Source organism: Ambystoma mexicanum, chromosome 2q (assembly GCF_040938575.1).
Source record: "Ambystoma mexicanum isolate Mex_15411 chromosome 2q, UKY_AmexF1_1, whole genome shotgun sequence".
NCBI classification, from domain to species: Eukaryota; Metazoa; Chordata; class Amphibia; order Caudata; family Ambystomatidae; genus Ambystoma; species Ambystoma mexicanum.
This window is the reverse complement of record NC_090924.1, coordinates 129,993,501-130,012,951: the sequence shown is the minus strand read 5'-3', so window position 1 is coordinate 130,012,951 and position 19,451 is coordinate 129,993,501. Positions and strand designations below refer to the sequence as shown.

General features: G+C 49.2%; 1 protein-coding gene across 1 annotated transcript in view; it reads right to left on the bottom strand.

Moving 5' to 3' along the window:
* LOC138569235 (BOS complex subunit NOMO1-like) overlaps nt 1-19,451 on the bottom strand; it is a 1,101,991-nt gene that overhangs the window by 667,760 nt on the left and 414,780 nt on the right. Inside the window, exon 19 of the mRNA XM_069647049.1 lies at nt 4,502-4,708. Coding sequence (XP_069503150.1) covers nt 4,502-4,708 — 207 coding nt within the window. The remainder of the gene's footprint in view (nt 1-4,501; nt 4,709-19,451) is intronic.

The window sequence follows — 19,451 nt, the reverse complement described above, 5'->3', positions numbered from 1 at the left end:
AGAGTTTGGCCGAGTTGTTTGATGCCGCAGAGAAGCGGGCTTGAATGTAGACTCTTCTTGGTGAGGACAGAGTCGGTATTGCCTATGAAGCAGGCGGCAGGCCAGTTTGTCGGAGGATGAGCAAGAAGCCCTCCATTTCCTCTCAGCCGCCCTAAACTTACGTTTAAGTGTAGCTAGGTCAGAGTCATAGCAAGAATTACACTTGGCTTTGGACTTCAAACGGATCCTCATGACAGGCGCAAGAGCATCAAGAGTAGCAGAAATAGAGGAGTAGCGCAGAGACAGGGCTGTGTCAAGGTGTGAGTCAGCCCGGGGTGGAGGTGGCAGCGAAAGCCTCAACTGACCCGCTTCATGGGCCGGATGTCCGAGAAGGTGGGTGGCAATCTTGGGGTAGGCTTGGCTTGAGGTGATGAGATGGAAAGATGAGAGGAGAGTAGGCAGTGATCACTCCAGGAGAGAGACGTGGTGAGGGGAGTAGAGAGGGGGAGGCCAGAGGAGATCATGAAATCCAGTGTGTGACCAGCAGAGTGAGTCGGGCCAGAAGGGAGGATAGAGAGGGAGAGTGAATCTCAGAGATCGCGAAAGAGCGCAGCTGAGGAACAGGGAGAATCAAGATGGATGTTGAGGTCCCCAAGGAGGAGAAGTTGAGTGATTGAGGCCAGGAGGGAGGAGATGAGGTCAGCCCACTCAGAGAAAAGAGGAGATATGACCAGGGGGCCTTTAGAGAGTAGCAACAGTAGGAGAGCGGCTAGGAGAGAGCCTGCAGACAAGGCATTAGAAAGAGGTCTGAGTGGGGATGATACAGACAGGAATCCACTCAGGGAAGATCAGGGCGACGCCCGCTCCTGGCCGGGTGGATCTGGGGATGGAGAAAATCTTGTAGCCATCAGTGAGGAGAGTGTCAAAGCTCATGACAGAGCTGGCCGTGAACCATCTCTCGGTAAAACCGAGGACATCAAGGTCAATTTCTTCTAGGAGGTGGAAGATGTCAGAGGAGTGTTTGACAGCCGAGCGAGAGTTCAGAGTGGCAGGATGTAGAAGGTTGCCAGCCTTAAAGACCTCACAGGCAGGGTACAAATAAGAAGGTGGTGTGGAGGGGGATTAAGATGGGGCAGAGGAGGAAGGAAAAGAGGGCAAGGTAGCCAAGGGAGGAGAGTAGGGGTCAGCTGGAGATGAGAGGAAGTTGATTAGGCTAGGGAACCACCAATCAAAGAGGAGGAGATTGGCCTGAGGGGCTTGCACCATGACAGTGCTGTTTAGGTAGACATTAATGATGACTCGGCAGGAGTCAAAAGAATCCATGAGGACTTCCCAGCGGGTGCCACCATTAATGGAGAGGAAAAGACAAGACAGAGCACAGAGATCATATGAGGGGTCCAGAGATCTGGTGAAGGGACGACAGAGGATGTCGGTGAGGGTTTGTCTGGCAGAGGCGCTGGAATAAGTATCAGCGATGGGAGACTTGGGTTGGAGGCAAAGATATTATTTTTAAATTTCTTCTTACCAGACTTAGTGAGAAGGGAAGGATAGTTGATAGAGAAGCAGTTGGAGTAGATAGGAGAAACAGATAGCACCATGGGCAAATACAGCGGCGTGGAACAGTCACTGGGCGAGCAGGTTACAATTGAGGGCCAAAGTAAAATGAAAAGCACCCAAATTCAACTTACAAAAATACACTCAATTTTGCATTTCAAAGGCAAATGCTAAGGCAGCATAGGTATAAGAAATGAGGCATGAGTTACAGGTGAGTTCTGGAACGAGAGCATTAGAGAGCATAACAAGGAGACCAGTTGGAATAGGCAGAGGGGAGAGTGATGGTCGATGAAGGGAAAGGAAAGGGTAAATAGAGGGGGAACTAAACCCATGCAGAGGGAAGTAACAGGATATCTCAATTTGCAATGGAACTCCAGGACAGATGGATGCAGCAGACTGCCCCTGCCTCAGGCGAAGCAAGCACCAGAGCGGCCATATTGGAGGCACTGCATGGTGAAATAATTAGGCAGGCAAGAGAAAGCTGCAAAACCACACGTAGCAAGCAGCTCATAGATAGTACGGGACTGAGGGGAAGTGCGATGTCAATGCACAGCAAATACAAGTATTTGCAAACAAAATGAAGCGATAAACAAAACTTTTCAAATTTCTCTCCAAAATGTAAGTATAGTCCCTCAAGGAGGTTCTGTGGTAGTGGGCAATGCACCTACCTCCAGTCAGAGCCTGCTGCTGCAGCTGCTCGGCAAGAGTGAAACCAGAGCTGTAGAAGTCCGCTGGGAAATGACGAACCTCGCGCTCCATAGTGTAGAAAAAGATATGGGTGCTGTGGCTCGCATATCTTTATATAAATAAGGTATATGGTAAAATAAGGTATATGCTTTGGTCTGTGTACTTTAAAGCATAGTGTTGTGTTTTTAGAATGTGTTTTTATGATCTGTGACAGTACTTATTTTCCCCCAAGATTTATCTGGGCCTACTTGTATTTAAATAAACCATTTATTTTTACAATGCATAGTGCGTCAATGTTTCTTTGGAACATTTGTATTACAATTTCTTTGTACTGATTCTACAGCCCTCTCTCCATCCTAAGAAGAGCCTGGCTGCTCGGTCTATGGTACCATGAACTCAGGTTGTACAGCCTCATACTAAGAGTGGAGTATTGTGCTGTCTCAGTTGAATGGTTTTACTAAGCCCTTAGTTGACTTCAGAAAAACTGTCCCAACAGTAAGTTTATGGAAAAAAAGTGACTACCTTTATAGTACGGAACAAAGACTGGACCTTAAGAACAAGGACTAATTGCAAAACCACTAAAAGTTGTGTATTGTATCAGATGCCCCATTGGATTAATGTATAGTGGCCAAATTATGAGGGCAGCTCACATACAGGTAACTGAACAAAGGTCTAGAATTCAATGCCGGAGCACTACTCCTCCTATGGTCCAAATTTCACTGAGCCGAACCAGTTTGCATATGACATTTTGGTGCATAATTAAAACTTTGATTAGTAGTAGTAACATTGAGAATTAATTACTTTTAAGGGGGCCCAAAGGATACAGAGGATGCAAACACATCTAAAAGGACTAATCAATTGACCACCCCAAGCACAGAATGTTCCTACATATTTAAAAAAAGCCAAATTCCTCTAAAATGTTGCCACCAACTAGCATCATGGACATTCCCAAAGAAGTTTATTTTTTTTGCCTCTTCATTACTGTGGCTACACATTGAGGGACATATTTCCAGAAAGAAGGGCCCATTGGCATGGGAGTTTGACCTAATACTGCAACTTTGGCATAATAAATTAACTTTTCCTATCGCCCGATACATCCGCGAATGCTACACAATAGCGTGATGATGCCATCATGCAAGTGCAGTAGTGGAACTAGTGAGCAAATTCAATATGGCGGCTTACATGTGCTTAATGCCACGCAAACATACAAAGCTGTCACTTCAAACAGAATGGGTAAGAGACAACTTTCCCTCCGCAGATAGAAGCTTTAACTAAATATGTGTTACGCTGTACTGAGAAAGGGCCAACTGCCTATATCATTTGTACTATTATAGTGATATTTATACAATAGCATGCAGAAAATGAGATGAAGGCACAGCCATTCGCAATATTCAATAAGGTAATTAATAAATCTTGTCACATCAAAAATTTAAAAATCGCTAACACCAATTTTTATGTAATATCTAAATCGATCCTTTCTTGCAAGGGGTTCCCCTCTTTTGCAAATATTTCTCTGGAACATCTGCATAAATATGCTGCCTCAGCATTTGGGATCATGAAAATGAGACACACTAAGTGGTGAGCTGTTTTTAGTTATCCTAAGGCAATAAATACTGACAAAAGCCAGAGAAGGTATAAACTGTTTAATTTAGATGGACCCTGTCAAATTAAATAATTATTGGGTCCTGATAAAGGAGCCCAAATGAGATATTGATAAAACATCTTTGGACGTCGACAACTAGTTGTCTTCGGAATGTCCATAGACCAGACACAAGTTGGTCTTGGAAGCATCCGTAGAACAATAAATCTCAATCTGCATCTATACATTTGTATACAGTCTGTCAAAATTTTGATGTAAAGGAATTCATCTATGTTGAATTACTTTTTAATTTTGCTGATTTTTTTTTAAATGAGGCCTTTTACTTAACAATATGATGTTATCACACTGTATATGTATTTATTTTCTATGTGGTTCTCTCTGTATATACTGGTCTATAGGAATTATTAATTGTTGAAAAGGACTTTTTTGATAAAGCGGCAGGAACAATGTTTTGTATACATTGATTACTGTACTCCGTCCCTGGTGTGCTGGGGACACCCTATATTATAGCAATTACTCACGCAACAGTACTTCTGTTCTTGTTAATAAGGTCTGGATTGTGCATGTGTATTTTCCCAAAGAAATTCGCCATTAAAAATAAATGTTGCTCCAATTAAGAAAGATAAGCTAGAATATAGGACTTTACAAATTAGACAAACAAGCCAGTTTTGTGCACCTTACCTTGCCCAGTAGAAAAATTCATAGGAGAATGGGCCTTGCAATTCATCTACCATCTCTTGGACCGGGGGCTTCATAGTTTCTTCTTGGCCTTTCTTTTCTCGCTCCTGCCTACGAGTCTCAATTTCTGCCAGCTGCTGCTCCCTGCGTATCTCCTGTAGAGACTTCAGTGGACCCAAAACCAATGCTGGTTCACTGTCAACAGAAGATCTGGGAATGAAATGCAATACATTGTTATATGCATAAAACCGGCAATACATTCTGAACCTTAGGAATGTATCCTCACATTTAATCAAGGGAAGGCAACCTGTACAGAAATTAGTTCCCATAATACATGTGATTTGGGAACATAGAATTAGCATTCAGGTTCAGAAAATATAGTATACCACATAAAATAAAAATGTTTTGCAGGATGTGACATAACGATTTTCAAAATAATTTAAATTGTTTAGGGAGAAACTGTCAATTAAAGCAATAGGTATCATATAAAGCTTGACTTGCTTCCAGATAGCTTGTATAGTGAATAGGGAATAGGGAAGCCCATGTGGCTGCCATAATGATTAGTAAAATGTATACATGCCAGTCAAGTTGGGACATTTGGGCAATGAAACATCAAACGATGATGCAATTGAAAGATCTAATAAAATGTGTTTTAATAAACTGGCTTGTTCAAAAGTGGCTTCAGGATTCAGCAGGTGATTTAGGTGAGATGGAGATCTGGCATTTGCCAATATGTGCCAGGTTTCCATCTGTGTATTCTGAAATGACCTTCAAAAATACTTTGTTGGTGTTTTTTTAAAAAAGAAGGATTCTCAATGTTGGGAAGGAGGTGACCCTGTCCCACCACCCTAAGCGTTTTAGAGTAAAGCGAGCAGCATTCGAAGCACTATGATGGGCCAGGGGGAGGGGGTCAGTGGTAGGACCCCACCCCAATATAATCAACCCACATAGTATAGGCCAAGGCACGAGCAAGACTGCCATTTTGCATAGATGTTAGTGCATTCTGTGTAGATGTTAGTAACCATAGGTTGGAGTCCAGGCCTGCACAGCAAATGTGGCATTTCATGCATTAGGCCCTAAATGCGAGATAAGGGAAATCTCCAGCCATGTCAGAGCTCCCGTGAGGACAACCCACACCCCCACCTGCCATAAAACGAATTCATTGTTCTAACAGTGTTGCAAAGATGTTTTTCTATCAGTAAGGAATGTGCCCTACAAGGCCGTGATCATAGACCGGCGCCTGGTGGGCATGTTCTCACACTGGCCAAATCATGACACGGCCCATCAGCAGGCGAGTACGAGTTATAGCTCATATAACTAACGAAACCTGAAGATCTCTGAATTCCATGGCACACGGTGCCCTTTGACCACCAACCCCAAAGTAACAAGTCCTGAAATGTTGAACGAGGACAGACAGTGCACGTCTTTCAGCGACAATCGTATAATTTGTATTGCGAGGTGCTGTGAGGGATACATTATAGTTCAAAACGAGGGTGGAGACTTTGGAGCCGTATGGCTCGGAAGGGAGTGACTGTAATGTGTCTGTGGAGGTCAGAGTGCCCCAGAACCTCCCTTGAGCCTGTCTTAAAGCCTGCTAGGTGCACAGTATAATAAAGTAGCGTAGTTCTTAGACCTTCATCAGTGAGAAGATGATCTCTGCAGTACCCACGTGTAGAAAGATGGACGGGCTGGGCTGGAACCAATAACCGGGCATCCCTTATGAGGCAGGAGGATCCTGTATAAGCGCACACCAACCAGCCGCACGGGGTTCTACTGTATATGTTTACGTCATTGATGACGATGTGTTTCTTTAGAACATTCTGCTTGTATTATTTTTTGGCGGAACGTTCTTAGCAGCAGAGTTCTTCGCTGCTGCCCTCATCTGCGTGTGATATTGAAAGTGGTTATCCGTACAAGATCGACTTGGGCCTTTCTTCCCTAGCGGGCTGTATTTTTTCCGGTGTGAGCGTTCAGGGACTTGCTTTCATCAATTAGACTAGACTGTTTGCTATACCTGAAGCTAGCCAATGAATATTGGTCTTGGAAAACAATGTAACTTGTGCACTCAATGTCAAAGTGACAAACTAGATGAACATTTTCCAGACCTTGGAAGAAAGTCATGTAACTTTAGTAACAAGGGATATTGTGTTCCTTATGCACATGCTTTCATTTATCTAACTAGGGCAAAGACCAGGCAGGGACATAACAATTTCATGTCAACACATAGCAGAACTGTGTAGCCTTCTGGAAATTACAATATCAAAAAGTATAAATGGCGCCTCTGCGTCCGTGCGACTATGTTCTTGAGATACTTCCCACCATAATTGGAGTTGGAGTTGGAAGATTCAGAGGTAACTGAAGAGGGTGACCTATGATTAAGAATCCGCTGAAGAAACACAATCTGCCATAACCAAAGTCCCCCAAGGAACATAACTTCCTTCTAAAATCAATGTATTCCTGCAGATTTCCACTACGTATATGGAAGGATGGATCTTGGAGACAAATAAAAGTCCTGCTACATAAACGTTTGCTAAATCACAGATATAACCAAGAGCTTCAGTTCTACTATCAGAACGACAACGTATGGAAACAGTATGGCGAGATCAAGTAGATGGTTCCGATATTATCTGAATGGGAGGTGCTCTACCACTAGTAGGATCTAAAATGCCCTTCTACGCAATCTTATTTGCGGTCTTGTTGAAAATTGTTGTTCAAATAAGTTTCCATGGGGATAATGACCCTTTAACACATTGCACATGGAGAAAAATGCCTATGCGTACATGCATCGTCAGTAATTTTTCAATACCCTTTCATGATCAACTATACAAAGTCTCGCATGACTTTGAAGAGTGATGAAGATAAACTACTTCTAGGTGTAAAACAAATTATTTCTATTTGGTTATAAGTAGTCTCAGAAGAATGTGATCTTGCTCTCACAGATTCTTCAATCTAACGTAAACCTATCCAGTGCAGACTAAATCCAGAAGCGTTTTAAACAGCTACTACGGGACCTCATTACAAGTTTGCCGGTCCGGAAACAAGGGTACCGGTAAGCTCACCGGCACCCTTGTTTCCGGACCGGCAAACTACAAGACTGCATGGAGCCGATGTGCACGACAGTTCTGACCCTGCTGGGCACAGCGGCCACGGTAGGCAGACCTGTCACGAAATCAGAGGCACCGTTGCGAACGGTGCTCCTGTGTCCCCACTCCCATACAGACCCATAGGACTATGAGAATGGGGATTAACAAATTACCGGCACCCGACTACCACGCCTCCAGACTCTTAATGAGCCAATAGCACTGGGAAGTCAGGCGCCGGTAAATTATTCTGAGTCCGTCGGCAACCCGCCAATGGCACCGGCAGGGTTACCGACGGACTCTGAATGAGGCCCTATGTCTGGCAGATTCTCTCACACTATCTGGGGGAGGAGAAGTATACCCAGGTCCAAGTATCTAGAATCTCTCTGATGGGCTGTGGGGTTTTAATCAATGTGGATAGACCAGACTCTTTCTACAAGGAGACCAATTCAGTGACTGCTTTCAGCAGCCAGTACATAAAAACATGAATACTCTCTCCCAAGGTAAGCAGCCACCATTGCAAAGTCTTCCGTAAGGACCACAAGGCCTATGCAAGAACAAACCACTGAAATAAACAGGTAGTGTACACCTCCTGTGATTGACATGATTCTGTTGATTCCAGAGGCTAAGGGACACCATTCACACTTCCTGCAAATGTTCGGGGAGAGACTAGGCCAGAGTGACCATCCTGGCCCCTATTTTCAAAAAAACATTTCCAAGAGACATATCTACAATAGACCACTGACCCCCTACAATCTTTCATGCAAAATGAAATGCTTCAGGTATAACCACTTTCCAACCCCTTGTAATGAAACACGTTTTATGGCTATTTCAAGAGTCGGGATATCATTCTGAGGAGAGGGTCCTTAAAGTCCAGCAGGAAGGCAAGGGTTGTAACGGACTGTTCCAGGAAATGGACAAAGGGCCCAGTATTACCTACCCTTTGGTCCCACATGTGTCACGGATGGCACAAGAAATATTCCAACCATCACAGATCGTTAAAACGTTTTATACAAATTCCAATGGGCCCCATGGCCTCCTACCCAACATCAGGTTAGTAGATGCTGATTATTATTGACCCATACTGTCTATGATATGCCTTATGCTGAGGGGAAGACCTAAAGGCAGGATGCTTTTCTGTCTAAACTCCCTAAGGACCATTCTAGACTGTCCCAGCACTAATCAGTGGTTAGTAATCTAGGGGTATTGGTATTGTGCCTTACAGACACTCTGCCTGACTTGGTGGTCTTTCAACCATGCCCACGCAATCCTCTCCCTCCCTTAGTTTATGTTCTTGTACCACTACTCTCCTCCAACTCCACTCACCTCTACTTTGTCTATTCCCTTCGCATTCCTCCTCAGGTTTGGTCCCATTGTTCGCTTTGCCTTTGGCGGGATTCATGAGTGAAGCCTGCCTCTGGCTTCAGGGTGTCTGGGGTAGTCAGGAAGTGAAGGAGGTGCCCGAAACTCCCTGCGCTTAGTCTCCTAGGAGACCCAAATGCACTCTGTGATGATCGGCCAGCTGACTGTCCGGCAAGGACAGCCACCCTGCTGGGTGACTGACAGCTAGGCTGGAATGAATGGGAGAGAACTGAATAAAATGCGAGGCTTTTGGTTTGGAAGGCAGAGTCGACCACTGGACGAAGGAACTTGAAGAGGACGCCTGCTGCAACTCCTGGACCGTTGGTTTGCCCGGTGAAGCCCTGCGGCTGTGCTGAAACTCCAAATTCTTATCGCCAGAGAGGCCCCTGCTAGGACGACTTCTCCCCTTCAGTTGGTGGGATCAATCAACTCCAAAGTAAGCCGCCTGGACATTCTCTCGGAGCTGGTTGCCTTTCCACAGAGTTGCTGCTGGAAACCGAATAACCAGGGAAAGGAACACCAGATTGTGTACTTTGCTTTTAAGATGGCCTAGAGCCCCAGGAAGATTCTCCGGACTCCCAGGAAGAAGGACTGACAAAACCTGAACCCTTCAACAGAGTGCGGGACCCCAGAAGCAAGGAAAGTCCATCTCGACAGCCAGAAACCGCAGTGTTGCTATTTGCGGTAGTCGCCAGGAGCTGAAACACCGAAGTGGCACTTGTTGGAAAGATCGCTGATTGCGAGCAGTGACCGTCCCATTGCAGGAGTTCCAGAAATCCTCCCTCTTGTCCCCACTGAGGCCCAGGAACAGTGAGATCTGCAGAGCTGCACAGGAACAGAAGTCATCTGCTGCACTTTTTCTTCAATACAAAAGGTACTGTAAAGTCAGAGAGAACTTACCACTCCTTATAGAGTTGCTTGCATCTTCCACCACTCACAAGTCTTTACAGCTTGTGGCCCTACATTGATTCATCCCTTTCTTCAAAGACTTCTAAAACATTGCGCAAAGACGTTTCTACTTACCTACCAGAAGTGCTTCAGCCCATTGACTTTGGCTTAGCCCGTTATACTGATTGACTCTGCTTAGGGGATCCAAAAGTATTTGCCTGCTTGAGAATATTTGTGGTCTCTGGTTTGTCCCAATAACCCTTTCCTTTAACCAATTTCTAAGAGTATTCTAAATGCAACAGTAAGATATTAATGTCCCCAGCACCCTAGCTATTGAAGTCACCGAGGGTGTAGGTTGTGACTGTGCACCATCCCAAAAGGGTCTTTACTGATTTAGAAACTAAGAGCGTACAGTTTTGAAGTGTATTTGTGTGTTGCTTATATATTGCTCCCTTCTGAAGAAGGCTTACTCTGACTGATAAATTAATGAACAATTGTTTATTCTAGAAACCTTGTGTCTAAGTCTTTATTTGAATACTTGTCACTGTGAATCTCTAACTCCCCTACAGCTCCCATTGACCCCTCTTGAGATAAGCATGGCTGCTCAGCCACACAACCAACCTGTGTAGTACCAGGAGGTCAATGTTATTGTAGTGCACCCTAAGGGTACTGCATACAATCATGCCTAACACAACACAAATAGTGCTGCCTGTTTTGTGTGTTGAAGGGGAACGACTTCTGAGAATTAGAAACATTGTGGCTTTGGTAATTTGGTGAGATTAAAAATGCGTTATTGCAGAGACAAAAAATAGACTTTGTGAAAAGGTATCTCTAGTATCTTGCTGTGTATGTACATCAGATAAGGAACAAGTTACTTACCTGTAACTGTTGTTCTCCAGCTTGGGTCTGGCATGGATTCACATGCTCATGAATATTCCCCGTCAGGCTGGGAATCCTCGGTAAAGAAAAAATCATTATCAGTTTCGTTTCTGATCTGTCTTTCTTAGTAGTAACCAATCACTGGTCTCTGGGTCATACTGCCCCCAGCCAATGACTGCTCTCTCCCTAAGCCCCTCCCCTGGCAGCCATCTTCAGATTTGGTAGCACGTAAAGTGGCAGTATGACCAAGTGAAGAGCCGCAGAGGGGTAGGAGGGAGGGTTTGCATGTGAATCCATGCCAGACCCATGCTGGAGAACAACAGTTACAGGTAAGTAACTTGTTCCTTCTCCAGCAGAATATAAGAATACATAGCAGTACACACATGCACAACCACGGGAGGTGGCAAAAGGCTCAAAATTAAGCATTACATAAACTCAACATTAAGCAACTCTTACCTCCTCACCAGGCCCACCTTCAGGCGAACAGGTTGCGCAGCACTGCTTGGCCGACCCTGGACTCCTCCCTGGAATCCCGGTCGACGCAGTAGAATCTCGTGAAGGTGTGCGTCGACCTCCACGTAGCAGCCCTACAGATGTCCAGCAGGGGCACACCAGACAAGAACGCCGTAGTGGGAGCGATTGCTCTGGTCGAATGGGCTCTCGGACGGCCGGGCAACGGTGGGTTGGCCACCCAATGACAGTGCATGATGCAGCCGGAGAGCCATCTGGAAACGGAAGCCTTTGAGAGAGCCTTCCCTTGGTTCACAGGTCCAAAGTTCACAAACAGCTGTGATGTCTTCCGAAAACTCTTCGTTCAGTCCACGTAGAACTTAAGCGCTCTAGCTACATCCAGTGAGTGCAAAGTCCTCTCGGTTGGCGACGAAGGCGATGGAAAGAAAACTGGCAACACCAAGGACTCGTTAAGATGGAAGTCCGACGGCACCCTGGGCATGAAAGAGGGGTGCGACCTCAGCACCACCCTCGTATCGTGAAAAGTCAAGTATGGAGGTTTGCAGGATAGGGCCTGAATCTCTCCCACGCGTCGTGCGGAGGTGATGGCCACAATGAACGCTGTCTTACACAACAGGCACTTCAACTGAGCCGAATGCAAAGGCTCGAATGGTGGCCCCCTGAGCCTGGTCAGTACCACGTGGAGCTCTCACGCCAGGGCTGGAGCCTTCACCGGTGGGAACGATCGGATCAGTCCCTTCATAAATTCCTTCACCAGTCGATGAGACCACAAGGATGGCCGTCCTGCAGTTCTGGCATATCGGGAGATCGCTGCCAAATGTATCTTGATGGAAGCCTGAGCTAGTCCAGCATTGGCCAGCGACAATAGGTATGTTAGCACTTGAGGTGCCGTAATCCGTAGAGGGTTAATCTTCTGTGCACGGCACCAGAGAACCTCTTCCACTCATGTCCGTAGCACTTGAGAGTTGAGGACGCCCTGGCCTTTGCAAGAACCTCTCTGCAGTCAGCCGGGCTTTCGTACCCTCCAAACTCGTGCTGCAGGAGCCAGGCCTGCAAGTTCAGCGACTCCGGGTCGTGATGAAGAATGGCGCCTCTCTTTCTGGAGAGAAGGTCTGCGTCCATCGACAGATTGACTGGTGGGGACGCTGAGCGGTCCAGAAGGTCCGGGAACCAGATCTGTCTCGGCCACGCCGGTGCGACGAGGATCATCCTGCACTGGGACCTCTTGAGCTGGCTGATGAGTCAAAACAGCAGCGGCAACGGAGGAAACGCATACAGGAACAGGCCGTCCCAGGGGAATGAGAAAGCATCGCCCATGCTCGTCGGCTGGGGAAACCTGCTGGCGAACCTCTGGCACTTGGAGTTTGTCGCCGTCGCGAACAGGTCGATCTGGGGTTTGCCCCATCGTTGGAAGAGCCGATCCACTTGATCCTGGCATAGTTCCCACTCATGGCACAAGCGCAGTTCCCTGCTGAGTGAGTCGGCGATGGTGTTTTCTATTCCTGCCAGATGGAAGGGAACCAGAAACATCCCCTGGGCGACGGCCCAGTGCCACAGATCCTGGGCCTCCTTGCTTCCGGATGTAGAACATCATGGTGGTGTTGTCGGTGAAGATCCTCACGCCCTTGCCCTTGAGGGACGGGAGGAACGACTTGAGCGCCCAGAACACAGCGCGGAGCTCCAAGATGTTGATGTGGAGAGACCTCTCCTCTGGGAGCCAAAGGCCTCTTGCGTGGAGATCTCTGGTGTGCGCACCCCATCCCTCCAGGGAGGCGTCCGCCGTCACTGTCTCTTGATGTGCCGGGGTCTGGAAGTCCGTGCCCGCCGTGAGGTGTGCACGGGTGCCCCACCACTGAATCGCCCGACGGAAAAACTCGTACCGCGGGATCTTTTCTTCAAGCTGCCGGCCGCTTGTATCCAGCGGGCGTCGAGGAACTCCTGTAGAGGGCGCATTCGTAGTCTGCACAGTCGCACTAGATAGATGCATGAGGACATCATTCCGAGGAGGGACTTGATGGATCTCACCCTGGCCACGTCCGTGGTTAGCAGGCGCTAGCAGGCGCTGCACCTTGCCTAAGATGGCCTTCGTCCTTTCCTCCGACAGAGACGCCAATCGTTCCACAGTATCTAGCTTCGCTCCCAGAAACAGTGCCATCTGCGACAGAACCAAATGGGATTTCGGGTAGTTGATGGAGAAACCCAGCTCTGTGAGTAAGAGGACGGTCTTCGCCGTGTGCTCGACGGCGAGTTCTCTTGTCCTTGCACGGATGAGCCAGTCCAGGTAGGGGTAGACGTGAATCCCCTGCAGGCGCAGCCACGCCGCCACTGGTGCTAGGCACTTAGTGAACACCCTGGGTGCGGACTTCAATCCGAATGGCAGAGCTCTGAATTGGTAGTGGCGTCCTTGGACTACGAATCTGAGGAACTTTCGGTGTCCTTTTAGGATGGGGAAGTAAGCATCCTCCCAAGTCCAACGACGATAGGAAGTCGCCCTCCTCCAGCTGTCCCAGCACGTGCTGGAGAGTGACCATCCTGAACTTCTGTGACTTGATGCATTTGTTCAACCGACGTAGGTCCAGGATGGGGCGCCAACCACCTGTCTTCTTTCTGACAAGGAAGTATCTTGAGTATACTCCGGAGCCTCTTGGGGACGAGCTCGATGGCACCTTTCTTGAACATCGCCTTTACCTCCAACAGCAGTTGAGGGACGTGATTTTCCTTCCTGGGCACCGGAGGAATGCGGGGACACTTCGTTTGGAATTCGAGAGTGTGCCCGTGGGCCAGAGCATCCAGCACCCAACGGTCAGTGGAGATGGACTCCCACACGCTGACAAACTTCGCCAGACGGCCTCCCAACGGGGTGCTTCGGTGGTGGCCCGACGCTACGGCCGGTTCAATCTTGCTTGGAGGCGGCCTTGCCGCCTTGGCCTCCTTGGCGACGACCCCGAAAACCTCCTTGCTTGCCGCAACCTCTGTAAGCCTCCTGGGACGAGTAGCGGGCCGCCTGGCGGTACGTAGAGGAGCCACCGCCTGATCCCTTGGAGGCCCCCTGTCTGCCTCCGGCGCTCCGAAAGGGCCGTCGTTGCTGAAGAACTCCCAGGGCACGGGCCATCTCTGTGTCGGCCTTGATGGCCTGCAGTGACTCATCCACTGTTTTCCCAAACAGGTTGTTGGCGTCAAACGGCATGTCCAAAACCCTGGTCTGCACGTCCTGACGGAAGTCTGTCGCCTTGTCGTCATAGGCAAACACTGTTGCCTAACTGGCGAAACCAGGTGTCGTCAATGTCCGTTGCCACCATTATGGCATGGTCCGACGCCACCTCGCCTTCCTGCAGAATCTCCAGGGCCTCCGCCCTCTGGCCCTGTGGTAGAAGTCGAGGAGGGGAGCCATCGTGTACCATAGCTCCCTGTCGTAACGGGCCACAATCGCTAAGGCGTTGGCCGCCTTAATTGTCGTTGCCGCCGAGATGACCCGTCGCCCCATGGCGTCCAATTTCTTACCCTCGCCGTCAGGTGGTGAAGTAGAGGTTGAGGCTGTCGCCCCTGCCGCCTTCTTCTTGGCTGCCGCTGAGACGACCGAATCCGGCGTAGGTTGAGCCCTGAGGCACAAAGGGGCGGCGTCTGGGGCCTGGTACTACTTCTCGTACCTGTCCCTCTTGGCAGACGTCGTTGACGAGTTCTTCAGGATCGCAAGTCCCTCGTACCAGATATCGTCGAGTAACGGTACCGCGAGGACTGTCTTTCTCTTGGCCTCTCGCCGTTGATAGAGGAACCCCTCCTTCTGTTCCTCGGGGCAGAGCTGGAAGAGCTTGGATGCCCTGGTGATCATGGCGTGAAAGGAGCCAATTTCATCGGGCGGGGAAGCCCGAGGGAGTGGTGATGGAAGGTCCGTCCCGTCGTCACTACCGTCGTCATCCATCCCCGTCGTCGTATCCGTCGCCGTGTCATCCCTTGGGTCCAGAGAGGGGGATGAAGGCTCCACGGGTCGTGGGGGCATGAAGGGTGGGGAGGGATGAACTCTCCTCTGCTTGTTCGGAGGGCTTCCCGACAGGTCCGGTACTGGATCGTCCGCCGGGGTTCGTGGTAATCTCGTCCTTATCTCCGTGCATGGGGGGCGTGGCCTGCGCACATGCTGTGAAGACAGGCTCCTGCAGAACTCCGTCCGTGATCCTTCCATATGACAAGAATATCGCGGTAACGGGTCAGTAATCCAGGACCGGACAGAACGGAAGGGGAACCACTTCCCGACACTCTGCCTGACTCCCGGCCCGAATCGGAGAAGCAAAGCTAGAAAACGGGAAGCCCAAACTCGAGCCCCTGGGGCCCGCAAGATGGCAGCGCCCGTTGCGCGCCAAGACTAGAGCTGTGACCAAGTGCGACATACTGCAGGGCGAGACGTACGCTGGTACCGAGGCCACCGGGGCTAACTGATCGCGCTCCGGCTCCGCCTCTACCCTGGTGACTGCGTGGAAGAGCGGAGAAGTCTGGGATTCCACCCCACGGGCCTACGGAGCGATCGAGGTGGAAGCGGAGAGATTCGCCCCGAGCCGGGAAGAGCGCAGCAGGTGAGGAGGAGGGAGCGGACCCTGCCTGATAGACCCGTGGTTCCTACATCAAAGCTCCTAGAAAAGGAGCGGACAATAAGCCCCAGGCAACGGAGGGCCGGGAAACACCGAACCCCACAGGCAATCCAGTGATGACATAGATGGTGGACCCCTCCAACCCCTCCAAATCCCAAATAAGCTTCTGAGAGAACGCCATCTTGGATTCGAAACTCACGAGCCGTGAGTCTGCAGACCGGCCCTAGGGAAGCTCCTTGCTAGACACAGTGGCAGAGGGGGGCCGAGACCCTGAAACCGGTGGGCAGCCGGGGCCTACGCCCGGCCATATCGACGGTCCGAACAGCGACAGCACCCCACCCAACTGCCCTGGAACCGAGAGAGGGGTGTTCGCGAAACCGCAACTGGGTTGCCAGATACGGAACTGCTAAGGGCTACTCGATATCTTTAACACATCAGCCGAAAAGAGGGGGCTACTAGGACGATCTACACAGTGCGCGGAAACGAACCCGCAGCCCCCCCCAAAATGTCTCCCCCCAAGAGCAAGCTGAAACTGGTCACCATGGATTCCTTCACGACAGTTAGACCCCTAAGACAGTCGCAACAAGACCCAGAACCTGTTGAGGAACTGCCCAAACAAGGAGAGGATCTCAAACATGCGCAAGTCCTTCAAGCAATAGCGGCCCTCCGCACATCACTCGAAGGAAGACTGGAAGAGGTGAAATCGGACATTCAGCTTATGCGTCAAGATGCCCGCAACCTAACAGAAAGGGTCACAGTGGCAGAGGCCACCCTCCAGGAAAACGTAGAGGACACCCGAGTCCTGAAGAGGACAGTCCAGGATCTGGAAGAGAAAGTGATCAGGCTGGAGGCCCGCTCTGAGGAGGCTGAAGGGCGGGCCCGCCAAAACAATATCCGCATACTAGGGGTCCCTGAAGACTCGGAGGGCCCAGACCCGAGAGACTTCATCGAAACACTGTTGCTACAGGAAATTGGACCGTGTAACCTCTCCCAAGGGTTCTCTGTGGAAAGGGCCCACAGATCCCTCCAGAAACGTCCTCCACCCGGATCCCATCCACGCCCAATTATAGCTAAGATCTTAAATTTCCGAGATCGAGAAACCATATTGAGATACTCCAGAGAAGGAGGGGAGATAAAGAGGAAAGATGCAACAATAGTTATATACCCCGACTATACCCCTGCAGTGCAACGAGCAAGGAACTCTTTTATCCCGATAAAAGCCCGCCTAAGGAATCTTAATTTAAAGTACATGCTGCTCTACCCATCACGCCTCAAGGTTCTCTATAATGGAAAAGCGATATTTCTAGAGACTCCGGCCGCGGCCAACATGTGGCTTGAACATAACCTGGCAGATGATGGAACAGGACCTTCAAAGTCGGACCGGGGCTGATTGGGAACCTGCCAGAAAGAGAAGGAAACGGGTACTCCCCACATAACGACCGACCCCAACCAAGCACCATCCAATGCAAGCCTTCAGTAAAGTAAGCTATACAAGTAAGCTACATCGGACGAGAGCTCAAAGGACCAAACGCATGAAGTTAGGGAACACACCCCCACTGAAAACTGTGTGAGCAGCCTGCCCACACACAACCTGATCCGGAAGGCCAGGAGTGGCCTGGACGGCTCTGGACCCCCTGAGCGTTGCAAGTTGGGAGCAACTGCTAGGGACTGTTCATCTTGTTTTGTTTGTTTTTCCCCATTCAAGGCAATGGGAGTTACTCAAGTTAATGAATTTCCTACCAGTGAAATGAGCGATGCTGGAGAAGGTGGACGGGAGGGGAGACGGCATGGACCAGGGGACGCCGCGGAAGTCACTGGTAGGTGCCGGACTGATTCACTGACAGCTCGATTGATTCGAAATGGCATCTAATACTAAAATAAAGATAATGACTTGGAATGTGAGGGGCCTGGGAACCTACTTAAGCCGGAATAGAATCAAGTCTTACTTGAACAGGAAAAGAGTGCAGATAGCGCTGCTGCAGGAGACGCACTGCACGGCGGACTCCCTGGCTAGACTGGGAGAAGATTGAGGGGGACAGGGCGTGGGCACTACCTACTCCAAATACGCAAGAGGTGTGTACACTTGGATCCATCCCCAACTCCCTTTCCACCTAACCAGGTCTGAGACAGACCCTGAGGGCAGCTTTGTAATTCTCTGGGGCCGCTTGGAACAGGATGAAATATGCATAGTGAACTCTTACCTCCCCAATACTAACATTCCAGCACACTTGAACTCCATGTATGCTAAAATCGCACCTTAAAGACATGGTATTTTCTTATGGGGGGGGGCTTTAATTGTGTCCATGATGCAAGCCTTGACAGGTCCCAGCCCCACCCGAAAGGGCCCTCAGCGGCAACCACAGCCTTGTCCTTATTGTCAGATAGGTTGAACCTGGCTGACGTCTGGAGAGAGCACCATCCTGATTCTCAGGGGTACTCATACTTCTCCTCCCCTCATGATCTTCACACAAGGTTAGACTACATCTTCGTAGGCGAAGAACACCTGTCACAAATAGAAGAAGCGCAATATTTGGGAAGGACCATTTCAGACCACTCACCGCTCTTAATAGATTGGAATCAAACTGGCCCCAGACCCCCTATCCCTATGTGGAGGATGCCGATAGACGCCTTAAGTGATCCGGTGTTCAGAGAAGAACTGCATGAATTTATAGATAGTTTTGTTGAGAGGAATAGGGATGCGTTGCCCGCCTGAGCACGATGTGGGACGCTCTCAAAGTAGTGGCAAGGGGGGAAATCATCGCGAAAGCAGGGGGCATCAGGAAACAATTGAGGGGTGAATTAGATCAGTCGGAACGACAGATTGAGCAGCTCGAATCTACCCCGGTGAATACTCACCAAAGGGAAGATAACCTTAAGGAACTTAGAGTTAAATGTGCCCAGGCTTGGGAAAGACTAGCCAAGTTTGATTATGCCACCAAAACAAACAGAACGCACAGAGAAGCCGATAGACCTAGCAGAATGCTGGCCTGGTTGTGTAGGAAAGAACACCCCAAGCACACGATTACCATGATACAGACTGAAGAAGGTAAGGTAGTACAGACACAGCAAGATATAAACGAAACCTTTAAGGGCTTCTACGAACACCTTTACTCTCACAAGGATCAGGTTCCCCGAGACCAAATCATAGACACCCTGGAGGAAATAGGGCTCCCCAAATTGACCCCTGAACAGGCTGAAGCCCTTGACGCAGATATCACAGCGGAGGATATAGCAGAGGCAATCAAGTCACTGACCAATGCTAAGACCCCCGGGAGTGACGGACTGCCCACTGAGTTTTATAAGGCATATGAGACCTCCCTAACACCCTTGTTACATGAGGTCTTCCAGGAGGCACATGAGAGAGGGATACTTCCTGACAGCATGAGGGAAACCTTGTTAATTCCAATCATTAAGCCAAATAAGCCCGCTGATAAATGTGACTCCTACCGCCCAATAGCCATGCTTCCCTGCGAAGTGAAAATATTGACCACGGTATTAGCAGACAGACTGGCTAAAATTATAGGGGACGTGGTACACGAGGATCAGTGTGGCTTCATACCAAGCCCGAACACGACCATGAACGTACGTACAGTGCAACAGGTTATTGCCCAGACAGAGGCCAATACGGAGACATATGCGTTGCTGTCCCTGGATGCCATTAAGGCGTTCGACTATATTTTGGGAGTGGCTAGT